Raw genomic sequence first — 12,676 nt, forward strand, 5'->3', positions numbered from 1 at the left:
CTGGCAGGTAACAGACACTCAACAAATATTTGCTAACCAGCTACCACAACATGACCCTTAGCCTTAGATGTAATTTACAACTGCCTATTGGATATATTTACCTGTATAGTATTTACCTGAATAGTATTTGCTAATTTTTAAAAAACTAATTTTATCAATTTTTAATTTTATATAATAAAAGGTTCCCACTCTAAATATGAAATTTTATAAATTTAATAAGTGTATATACCCATGTAACTACTACCCTATCAAGATATTTAATATTCAAAAAGTTCCCTCATGACACTTGCCAAAGATTGTGCCCTTACATTTCCTCCCCAAAGCCAGCTGATGTATCTGTTGATCTAGGTTGGCATTTTATATTAGTTTTCATTTTCTAGAATTTTATATAAATGTCATAATAATACAGTATGTACTTTTTTTGTGTCTGGCTTCTTTTGTTCCTCAGGGTGTTCTTGAGATTCATCCACATTGTTTCACATCTTAATAGTTTATTAGAGTTTTATTCCATTGTTTCAATATGTTACATTTTAAATAATATTTACTTATCTATTGAGGACTATTTGGATTTTTTTCCATAGCTTTTGGCTAATGTAAATAAAACTGCTATCAACATTTGTAAACAACTGTTATTTGGACATATGCTTTCATTTTTGTCTGTGGAAATACTTAATAGAATGGCTAGATATTTAGGGTAGGTATATGCTCATATGAAACTTCAAATTATTTTACATAGTGCTTTTACCACTTAACATTTGCCCCATGATGCATGAATTCTAGATACTCCATATTTTCAGTAACACTTGGGATTGTCCTTCTTCCATTCCTTCCTCTCTCCCTCCCTTCTTTCCTTCCTTCCTTCCTTCCTTCCTAATTTTAGTGGATAAGTGACAGTATCTCACTTTACAATTCACATGACCAAACCTCAAATTCATATTCTACCCACTCTTACCAGCTACCACTTTGGACTTTTATTTTAAAACAAAATGAATAATATTATGCTAGAAAATATTAGTGACAAAACAACAACAAACCATTAATTGAGCATTTATCACTCTCCTAACTTTAGAGTATAAGCTTCATGATGGTAAGATGCCTTGTTCTTTGCTTTATTTAGCACAGTGCTGGAGGCTTAAAATGTACATTTATTAGCTATTTGTTGTTGTGAAGTAAATTATTTGAAATCTTAGCAACTTAAAGCAACAAACATTTATTGTCTTACACTGTTTCTGAGCATTAAGATTGGGGAGCAGCTTAGCTGAGTGGTCCTGGGTCAAGGTTCTTCCCTCAAGCTATCAGCTGGTGCTGTAGTCACTTGAAAGCTTGCTTGGGGCAGAGGGATTGGTTTCCAAGTCCTACAGCCAGGGCTACTTGCAAGAAGCCTTGGTTCCTTGGTAGTTGTTGTCAGTAGTTTTCAATTCTTTTCCAGGTGGAACTCTTTGTTGGGCTGCTCCATGTGGTTCCTCAAAATGAGTGAGCAAAGAGAGAAAAAGCTAGAAGTTAGTTACAGAGATCAACCAGGAGGTGGGGATTGTTGAGGACCATCCTGGATGCCAGCTAATATAGTGCGTAATGAATATTTGTTGATTAAACTGATGTGTGTTTGACATACACCATCTCATTTTATCCTCATAACAATCCCATGGTCCATTTTCCTCAACTGAGAAATGATGAAACTGACATTTACAAATTTAAGCAACCTGTCCAATTCTTCTAAGTTCTTAGGTAGCAGTTAAACCAGAGTTCAAACGACTGTAAAAGTTATGAAAAATGATTCACAGTGAAAAGGAAGAAATCAAATTATTCTAAGAAGACATTGATTTATAATCTTATTTTTCTTTGAATCAAACTCATTTGTATTTGGGGAAAGAAGTTAGAAATTGTATCAAGAGGAAAACCCCCAAACTCTGCAGGGGAATAGAGTTAATTGGTTCCCTATTTTTGTAGTTGAAAAGGTGTTGGTATCATTCTCTCCTACCATGCTTTTTCCAATTCTTGGCAGATCCTTGGAAACAAAGAAAGTCAAATTCTTCCACTGACTGCCCAGAGTTAATTCAACAAAAATCTGGCAACTAAATATTGTGCAAATAGCACTGTGGTAGCTTTCAGGATCTACAAAACACGTGATAGAGTATATGCTGTTCACGAGGTCTTTGGGTTTAAGGTGATAAAAACATAACTATAATCAGACAAGAAAGAGTAAGCATCATGGCACATAGGAAATGCTTATTGGGATTTGAATTTTTAAAAGACCAGTTGTGTCTTTAAAATACATTTGTTTAGTAAAATAATTCAATGTGACTATCTCTGACAATCAGCCTTAGATTAAACTGGAAGAGGTCAACCTTCTTTAATATTTTAAAAAGCAGTTGGAAAACTTTGCAGAGGTAGTAACTTGTTTTTCTTTCCAGATGTCTGTGTCAGGAATTACAGTTATCCATAAATGGTGGCAGAAAATGGGCTTTATACACCTTTTAGAATGCAAACATGAAGTAGGTATAGAGTAGGTATAGAGATTCAAAGTCCAGGTAGTCTTACTTGAGAATGTCGGAATCCAAACAGGAGAATTCAAACAGGAGAAGACTGAAATGATAGCTAAAATGACAGTGCTGGGGTAGAAGTAAATTGGAAAGACTCCTCACTCTAGGTAGAAACAAGCCTTCTAGTAGAGTTTAAATAATTATATGTTCCCTTTGCCGCTTCATCAGGGAACCTATCTTGTGCACAATTGGAACTGACTGGAGAGTCTGTGCAGAAATAAGTTTCAGACAAAACTTTGCCCTGGCCATTGAACAAGCTCAGCTTTCAGCCTTCTGCAGAAAGTTAAAACTCCCTGGCTCCAGATTTTAACTGTGGCAGCTTGGGGGCAGGAGTGACTTTGGTAGAGCTAGAGTGGCGTTGTGGCAGAGGCCACAGGTGGAACCTGGATTTTGAATACGCTTGAACGGGAAGGTGTAGGATGCAGAGGCTAGGGAGGGGGAAACCTGGGTGGGCTGCCTGTTGGGGAGTCAGAAAGACACCTAGAAAAAAACCTATGAATGTACTTGGCCTAGGCCTGACTGGAGCAAGTTTGGTTAATCCAGATGGGAATTGTGGTGCAAATAGTTGTAACTACAGAAGAGGGGCAGGCCATGCTACAAGGGAATGAGTCTGGGCGAGGGGCGAGGTCTTTATCACTAAATAGCCGGCCTCCCAGGCCCTCCCTTGCTGCTCTTTGGGTTGCAATCTACCCTTGGTAAGGAACAGAATGTTGCTGCAGATAGGCTAAAAACCACCTGGCATCCCCAACCTGCCCCTTTTCCAAAGTTCTCCGCTCCGCACCAGCTGGGGTTAGTCGCCAGAGGCTAACATCTGGCGGGGTTGGAACCGGCTCAAAAACGCACCTTTGCCAGCTCGCTCTCTACTTGGGTTCCTGGCCGGGTGCAGCCGCGTCCAGGAGAATCCTGCAGACTCTTAGATTCCTATGTTTTTGTTGGTATGAAGAGGACAGTTTTCTATGACTGTAGAAGAACAATGATTACTGAAGATACGCTCCAAGGTTACAAAGCCTACAGGCGGTGCCCGCGGGGCAGAGGGCACAGCAGGGGCCGGGGGCGCAAGGCTTGGCTTGGAGCGTCCGCTCACACTTCTGGGGCTACCGCGATCAGCTAGCACACAAGTGGCCAAGAAAGAAGTAGCGAGGGCGGTGCAGATACCTCAAAACATCAAATCGCGTAGCTCCTGGCGCCCACAGCGCTCAAGGTACGCTTCGGGGCGGTCCTGCATGACCCCGGAAGAGAAAGTTGTTTTGGGGAAGGGGAGAGAGGAGAGCGTATTAAGTAAGTACTAAAAATCAAAAGTTGTTCTGCTCCCGTCAGGCCGCCTCTTCTCCGCCTCGTCTTAGCCTCAAGCCCTTTCAGAATCTGGATTCCTCAAAGGGTTCGATGCTCTCCCAGCCTGAGCCTGAGTTGGGGGACGGTGAGCCGCCCGCCTGCAGGTTTCCGGACCCTCTTCAGAACCAGGTCTCCAGGAAAACCCGGAGCGGAGCATCCCTCGGGCGGCTGGGAAACGCCCTCGGCGGGCGCCCAGCGGCGCGCATGCTCAGAACGCGCGGCGACAGCGAGTAGGAAGCTTCCCGCGGCAGCAGCAGCGGCGACAGGAGGGTGGGAGGGGATTAACCGGCTGGCGGGCGGGGGCGCGAGGACGCGGGAGGAATCCCGCCCTAGGTTCCTTTGAGCGTTTTGGACCACGAAGCCCTGCGCAAGGAGCGAGTGAGCCTGGGGCCAACTACGAGCGCGGAGCCTGCAGCGGGCGGCGCTGAGCGGGGCCCCCGGGCAGAGCGGGCTCAGAGCCCGGGGCTCCGCGGCTCGGGACCCGGCTCCGGCGGGGGCGGCGATGTTCCACTGCATCCCCCTGTGGCGGTGCAACCGTCATGTGGAGACCATCGACAAGCGCCACTGCTCTCTCGTCTACGTCCCAGAGGAAATCTACCGCTATGCTCGTAGCCTGGAAGAGCTTCTGCTGGACGCTAACCAGCTCCGCGAGCTGCCCGAGGTGAGTGGCCGGCCTTACCTGCTTCCCGGTCTCCGAGAAGAGTGCCCAGCCCTTTCCCACTCCTCTTTTCCTTTCTCCCCTGTCTTTCCTACCTTTTAGATCCTGGCCGGCCGGCAGGTCCAGCAGGAAACACTTCTTCCTGCATTCACCTGCTTCTTTCTTCCCTTGCTTCTGTAACTCCATCCTTCCCCAGTAAAAGTTCTTTTACATTTTATACAAAGGTACTTGATTTCTCCCAAGTAGTTACTAGAGCTTGTCCGATTGGAGAAACGTTCTGGGCTAGTAAGTAGCTTAGTTGCACGTCTAGGTACTAACACCAGGTACTTGTGCCCGGGCAGGTGAAGAGCCAGGTGGCTCGGAATGTTCCCAGCTGGAGGTAACCGAGCGCCGCATCCCGCCCCCGGGGGACGTTCCCCTCACTTTGTTTCCCCATCCGGGGCTCAACTCTCCTTTCGCCAAGCAGGTCTCTGAATACCTTGGGACCTGGGCAGCACGCGAGTGAACCGCACTATCTCGCACTATCTCGGCATCTTAGCAGGAATGTGCTCCAGGCCTTATCGCGGATGGGCTGTGCTCTGAAGAGCTGTAGCTTGGCCAGTTTGCTGTGGCCCTGGCAGCGCAGCGAGATAGGGGGCAGGAGGAAAGACGGGTCTGGGGAACTGGGCACAGGTGCCCAGATACCCAGATGCCAGCCACTTGGGCCTTGCCTGCATGGACCTGTTGCGTGTTAGGCGCTGCGGTGAACGTCATCAGAGACTCCGCGGGTGGATCTGCCTGGCAGCTGTCTTTCCCAGAGCAACCGCATTCAGCCTGCTTACTTCTGACCTTTCAGTAATGTGTTAACCTCTTCAGAGTTGTTTACGTAAATTAATCACTCCTTCGCAGCCGGAACTTTCAAGCGACATATGCAGATTTTTTTTTTTTTCTTTATTGAAGGGTCAGGGAACTGCAAACTGTTAGTCCTAGGGTTTGCCTGGGGAATTCAGCTTGAGGAACTTCTAAGGAGGAAGATATCCCTAATTCAGGTGTGTGCAGGAAGTCCTTGTGTGCCAATCCAAAGGTGTGCAGGAAGTAGGGAGACTGCTGGGAGGCGGGGAGAGGACCTGGAGGCCTCAGCGTCGAAACTCAAGTTATCTTGCTTGGTCTTTTGGTTAAACACAAACCGCGTCATTGTTACAGAAACCCTGGTAAATGTTCTGGCTCATTAAGATGACCTGATATGTTCTCCAGCGCTGACAGTGTTTTGAAAAATCAGAACGGTGTTTTTCTCAGCATTTCATGCGTTGTTATTCTTCTTGGATGAACTTTCCTTGGTTCGTGTGGGATTGATTGGATGGTTTGCTCTGTGCAATCAAAGAGATTATCCTCACCAGGATCTTTGCAAAGCCCCCAGGCTTTATTTAGCTTAGAAGCAGAAAAGCCATCCAGTTCTCTCAGGCATTTATTATTTTGCAGGCATTTTCAAATACATGGTTTTTTCTGGATTTTAGCTTCCTTAAATGTGACTGAAGCGACACACTCACTTCTTTAAATTATATAATTTTAGGCATTGAAATGTGGAATATGTAATGTAATATATTTCTAGGACTTCAGAATTAAATTATTAAAGATTGAGTGAAAAGTTACTCAACTAGAAACCTTGCAGTCCTTGCCCTTCTTGGTGGTTGCTTTCTGTCGTAGAACGGGAAGATTTCTTTTGACTGAGTTGCCTTTTTATTCCCTTCTGCCGAATTTGTAGGTTTTCCTGTAATGTTGGAGAATTTAGCTTGGCATGGAAATTATAGGTTTTGGAAATGTCAGGTATTTCTACTGATCGTAGAAATGGAAACTCAGAAGCTCAAAATAAAGTCTAATGGCACTCTGTAAATATAGTAAATATTTCAAAGGCTAGAGGTGGTCTTGCTTATTGGTAATTATTGCTCTTAAAGTTAGTAAGTTTTGAGGTCATGTAAGATCTATTTCTCCCTGACTTATTTCACCATAGGTACTTGGATGTGTACTTACAAGAAATGAACAGCCACCTTGAAAGCAGATATTTGTTCCATTCACAATCTTTTCTTCCATTGCTTCACCTCTGAGATCTGTGTAACTCATGGCTTCTGCTCACTGTTGCTCCTGCTCTCTACTTGAAACTCCTGTCTCCTCAACTTGCCACAGGGTTGCTCTTTTGCTGATAAACCTCAAAGATCCTTGTGTGGCGGCCTTACCAGTTGTGTATTCCTCTCTATGTAATTTGGAAACACAGCTAAAGGGGATGCCTGCACCCCCTACACTGACAACAGGTTTCAAGATAGTGACAGATACCTTCTTTCCACTAAAAGGCCTGCAGCCTCTCATTTGCTTCAACATCTTCATTTTACAAATTGAGACTCAGAATTGAAGCGACTTTCTCAGAGCTATCCAGCTGGTTAGGTGCATTCTCTGCCCTCATTCATTCAGGTGTGTACCAACTACAGCTGCTTTGGGTACCTAGCAGGAATCTACCCTGTTCTGTTTCTCACACATATCAAAAATCTTCAATTATTCAGTGCCCCCTTTTATACTCACCTCATTAAAACTTGGTCTTGTCAAAAAAACATTTATTAAGGATGATTCGCTAGTTATTGGGAATATAGAGCTTAAAGGAGCTGTGATTCCTATGTGCTGTTCACAGCTTTGTGGTGAGGCAGATTACTTCGGTTCCAGATGTGGTGAGTGTGGGGTGGGGAAGGCACCAGAGTTCATCACACCACACTCAGCAGATGTGATGGTCACTCACCTGAGGCCCAGCTCATCTGTACCAGAGGATGCCTCAGAAGCTGTGTTCTTAGCTTGCCACCTGTTATTTCATCATCCTTTCCCATCCATCTGCTGTTCCCCTCCTCTCTACTCCCTGCTGTGGAATCCTTTTGAGATCTGTTCTAACAGAGATGATGTCACTTGAACCTCTTTGAAGTGTCGGCATGATTTTGCTCACTCTTTTAGCACCTAGTAGGTCTTAATCAATAAGCAGTTATATATTTGTTGAGTGACTGTTCCTGGGTCTTGTAGAAATCTTCCTCTTCTGCTTCTTTCCCTTGCATTAAGCATATCCCTACTCCAGCATCTATCCTTTTCTTATATAGTCAGGGTGTTCAAGGTGGAAGTGACTTCCATGTGAAGGCCATCCATGTGGGGAAGTTGTTTTGTTTGGCTTGTGCTATGGGATCTTGGCTTCCTCTGTGTGTTCCCACATTTCAGATGCCATTGTTTTTTCCTCGGTGTGCATCATTTCTCAAATATCTCCAAATATGTGTGCTTTACTGTGATCTCTTTAGCACCATTACAGTGCTTAGTATAGTAGGCACAAATACTTGAGTGAATGTATTCAAGACTTCCCAGCTTAAAAAATTGAGTTTCATCTGTAACCCCCCTTAGTGTTCAGTTGATCTTTTGTAGATTGTCAGATAACATTATCTCAAATATCTGCTCCCTGTAGTCATTCTTTCTCATATCTTGCTTTATTTTTTCCTCGCTCTTGGGCACTTATTATTACCTAAGTTCATACTATGTAGTTAGTTATTTACTAGTTGCTTGTCTGTCTCCCCAAGTAGAACACAAGCCTTGCAAAGGCAGGGATGCTCATTGCTGAACCCAGGGAAGTACGTGGTGCGTTGTGAGCTCAAATCCTTGTTGCATGATGAGACCTCACGTGTCATTATCAGTAGGATGCCCCTGTTTCTTAAGCCATGATAATTCCCTTTCTTTTGGTCTGACTTGGTCAGTTGAAACTAATAATGACAAAAATGCTTTTTCAGAACCTGGGAGCCTTTGTTGAGTCTTTATTCATCCCCTGTTCTGTGCAGGATACCTTTGGCAGCCTTTGAAATAATTTTTATGCACTGTTAACATATTCTTCTATGAATGTGATTTCAAGTGCAACATCTCCAGCTGAAATCTGTTAAGGGGATACCCATCCCCACTTGGAAGAAGATCCTTTTGTCTTAACCCAGCTATGTTTCAGTTTAGATCTTCAGAACTGGCATCTCTTCTGAGCAGTTCCATGTCTGAGGGGTGGGACAGCCATTCTTTCTGTCTCAAAAATCCATGGATTTATTTTTGATCCTTCTTTCTGTTCATTCATCCTGTCAACAAGACCTATTGTTTCTTCCTTCAAAATGCCGTCTTTCTTCTCCTACCTGGTTGGTTTCCCGTGGATTTGTATTGTCCATTGCTGGTCACCTTGGCCAAGGCTCTTTAGGATTTGTCTTGAAGAGTAGAGAGCACAGGTTTGGATTCAGATAGTTGAGGACAGTATTCCATCTCTTGAGTATTGTCGTCCAGCTCTGGTTTCCTCAGGTGTTAGAGTAATACTTACCCTATAGTGTTATTCTGAGAATTAAAAAGATCATGTGTATATACTACTTAAAATAGCAACACAGATCTAACATGTCTAAAATCTTCATGAATACTGTGGCAAGACCATTTTATTACAAAACAGTGTTTATTAAACTGAAGTTTAAAAATATTTTCCTGGGTGTTTAAGGTGTTTTCAAACCAGAATTAAGTTTTTATGTTCTCTTTAATAAGAGAACATAAAAACTTACTATTTTTTTAAAAAATCACCAATTCTGTAGCATTTATATTGAGCTTATGAATGATTAGTGCCATATGATTTTATTGCTTATGCTTCATTGAACACTCCTTTAATTGTAGTTAATGAGGAAACAACAAATAAGGCATTTTACAGAAATGATGTGTTAGGGTTAGGCGATGATTAGAAGTTCAGTGAGCAAAGATATCATGGCACTTTGTTAGAAAAAAGTGTTGGGGAGCCAGAGGAGTCAGGGTCCGTGATAGTGTAGATGCTCAGAACGTAAATGTAAGAAGCCCGTGCCTTGTGAGCACGGTGTGGAATACACTGTGAGCGGCCCTGCAGTGTCTGCAAAATCACATCATTGTGATGTCAGAGTCTTATTGGCTTTTATCAGATTTTGAAAATTGTTTCACTTTATAGTTTTATAAAAACTAAAGCACAGGAAGACATATCTCCCAGTTTTATGTTTGGGCTTTCTTAAATTGCATAATAAAAACAATGAGTCAATTATTTTTAAAAAAGTCATTTTTTAAGAAAAATAAAGATACTTAAGTCATTGCTTAGGAGAAAAGGGATCCAAAGGGATTTTCTCTTTATAGTGCTTGCTGATCCACAGATTTCTCAGGTTAGGGAAATAGTTTCATTTTTAGATATCCTGTTATTACCACCTAGTGTAGTAATTGCTTTTTGATTGCTTTCTGTGTTGGTCTAACCCTCTCATTCTTCCCCGATACCTCTTTTCACTCTCTACACTTAGAGATGAGAAAACTAAGGTAGAGAAGTTATAATTTGTTCCAGGTTAGTGGAGATTAGAGTCTTTGATCATGAAACATTTACTGGGTATCTGTGACATAATTATAATAGGCACCACCTATGGAGATTTTACTGAGTTCCACACAATGTATTAAGTGCTTTACATAAACCATTTCTCTTAAACTGCATAACAACCCATTCTAGCCATTATAGTTTCAAATGAAACTGAGATTTAAGTAATTTATTTAAGAGACTTGGGTCAAGATTACTCCCTCTGCTTGTATGCATTCATCTCTATGCTGTACTGCACACCTGGGAGCCCACTTGGGAGTGAGGAGGCTTACAAAATTAGCTCTCTCAGGAGGGACCCTCTGCTGAAGCTGACAGTTTGGAGGAGTTTCACTCTCTCTGGGGAGCTCAGAGAAGACTTTATTGGTGGTCAAATTCAAATTACACTGGAAAGAGAGAAAAAGAGTGTTGTCTAAACCGATCATTTCCAGGTACAGTGACTGAGTGGTATCTGAGTGGAGGAAGCAAACTAGAGAACAGCCTGGAGCCAGAGCAGGAAAGGGACCTTGTTGATTTTGTTGAGGAGGTGAGCTCTGTCCTGAAGGCAGGGGAGGCTCATGCAAGATATTTAAACAGAGGTTCAATACAGCTTTATTTTTGTTCAGAAACACAATCCTGAGGCAGAGAAGAGGATAGTGTTGGGAGACCAGTCTGGAGAATTTGTAGGTGTCCAGGCTAGAGGATAGGATGGAGTACCTCTGGGAGGAGTCGTCTGGGGAGATGACTAATCAGAGGTTTCTCTACTGAGAACCGCTGCACTCCATCTAGTTCCTTCTGGGCTGACCCACTGAGGTGCTTCATTGATACTTGTAGGACACCAAGTATAAGGCATTCTTCCCCTTTTGTAGGCATGTTTCCTTGGTTGTGGAATGTCTCTGCATTCTATTAAAACATGGCAAGCTTTGTATGTAGGCATTGGCTTGGGGGAAAAATAGATAGCCTGATGCATAATGGGTGGGAAGAGCCTGTTTATTTTTGGTTTTGTTCAGATAAATGTGGTCACCAAGTTTATTAAACTGTACCCAGAGTGACATTTGGGTTCTATTTTTCTGAGTAATATGAATGCATTCTTGTGTGTGTACTATGTCATGAACTTTAGTTTCACCATTCTCTGCTAAATCTTTAAAAGACTGGCACTTGGAGAATATTTATTATTCTAGAGTACTTTGAAAGTAAACTCATTGCTAGAATTTTCGTCTGTAAAAAGGTAGCCCAAATCTTTGAGAAAGAGTATCACTATTTGCATGATAACACTTTTTTTTAGTATTAACAAATATTGAATCATATTTTCAGTGTGGTAAAAGAGCAAAATGAGCCTGTACCACTGTCTTCACTCCTCCCTGTCCAGGGGCTTCCAGTGGGAAAGGAGCGTCTTAACCTAATGTTAACCCCAGTCTTCTAGAGCATTATCTTCTCAGCCAGAATCTGCAGTCTCTGTGGTAAGTAGGTACTTGGGATTTCCTTAAAAATGGACCCTTTACCATAGACTTGAAATTTTAGGGATAAGACATCACTGATATTTATACAAAAATATGAGAAATAGCAGCATGAACATTTCTTTGCAGTAATGATGACTCTTACCCATGGTCTTGCTGTGCCGTGGAACTCTGTCGCATTCTTTTGGATGAAGATCCGGTGAGTGCTTCAGGCTTCTCACTGTGTTCATGGAAGGCAGGGTAAGTTTGCCTATTTTAGAACATCACATGGAATGCAGGGCTAGAAATGTTTGTCCTCTGCTTCATAAGATAGTTATGAAGGGTGATGAGATCATGAGCCGGGTCTTGATAAATGCATAGAAGAAACTTCTGGATGTCCATTAACTTTCTCTTAGGTGTTATTTAGTGGACAGGAATGGTAATTACTGTTGCATGTGGTGTTTTAGAAGATCTAATGGTTTATGTGTAAAATATCTTGGACTCCTAGAAATAAGATATGATTTTTTCAAAAAACCTTTCCCTTATTATTTTTGAAGAGTTTACTTATCTAGACTATAACTTCTTGATTCCAGAGAATTTGACTCAATTGGAAGGAATTATGTTATTTTTGTTTCCCAGAACCCCAAGGAATGGATTTGTCTTGTGTGGGTGGAGGAGGTGTTACACCTAATTGCCGCAGTCTGGCTGGGCACAAAATCACGAGCCACTCAAGCAGGAACAAAGTTTATTTTTTGAAACTGCCGCCAATGTCCGGTACCGCCCGGGAAGATTTTTTCCACCCACGCGGCCTCCTCCCGGACCTGCAGAGAGAGCTCCTCCCCCGGAACTCCCTCCTACTGTACTTCCCCAACCAATGGGAACTCTCCAGGAGTCCCGTAGCCGGCCTAGGTGAACAGCAGGAGTCCAATATCCATATGAATGCAAATCTTAACATAATCATATCATCTCAATGGCTAGCTGGCGTCACCTTTCGACCAAAAATGCCATGCATCATATACTTGGCTCTTAGCATCTCCCCCCTTCTGTTTAAGTAACAAGCAATCTGGCTAGGGACTGTGCCTGTTAGGTTTGTCCAATTCAACATATGGTTCTTACCCGTCATCGGAAAACTGACTTTTAGGCGTCAGCCTCCTGTCTTAGGTTGATACCACTGCAATTGGATCATACCCGTCACTGACTACCGGTCCAGCATATAGCCATACTTGTGGATAGGCCTATGTACCAGTGGGGGAATGAGGTTCTTTACCTCACCTCTGTTGGCCCCCAAAATTAGACCATCACTAGTAGAAGGGAGGAGGATACAGAAATGTCATGACACCAAGTCAATTAA

General features: G+C 42.8%; 1 protein-coding gene and 1 long non-coding RNA gene across 4 annotated transcripts in view; one reads left to right on the forward strand and one right to left on the reverse strand.

The window, feature by feature from the left end:
- Positions 1–1,194: 1,194 nt before the first annotated feature.
- On the reverse strand, positions 1,195–4,011 carry LOC125617493. The gene is made up of 2 exons (XR_007348525.1): positions 3,384–4,011; positions 1,195–1,463 (listed from the first exon to the last, which is right to left on the reverse strand). It is a non-coding gene; the product is annotated as an uncharacterized LOC125617493 (long non-coding RNA).
- Positions 4,012–4,041: 30 nt separating this feature from the next.
- Lrrc1 (leucine rich repeat containing 1) overlaps positions 4,042–12,676 on the forward strand; it is a 127,599-nt gene continuing 118,964 nt past the window's right edge. The window contains exons 1-3 of one of the 3 annotated variants that reach the window (XM_048805486.1): positions 4,399–4,533; positions 11,259–11,349; positions 11,476–11,586. In XM_048805486.1, the coding sequence (XP_048661443.1) occupies positions 11,575–11,586 (12 nt within the window). In that variant the 5' untranslated portion in view covers positions 4,399–4,533; positions 11,259–11,349; positions 11,476–11,574. Of the gene's footprint in view, positions 4,534–11,258; positions 11,350–11,475; positions 11,587–12,676 lie in introns of all 3 variants that reach the window. The other 2 variants (XM_048805487.1, XM_015487869.2) reach the window with 2 other exon arrangements.

The sequence above is a fragment of the Marmota marmota genome, unplaced genomic scaffold, assembly GCF_001458135.2.
Source record: "Marmota marmota marmota unplaced genomic scaffold, marMar, whole genome shotgun sequence".
Lineage (NCBI taxonomy): Eukaryota > Metazoa > Chordata > Mammalia > Rodentia > Sciuridae > Marmota > Marmota marmota.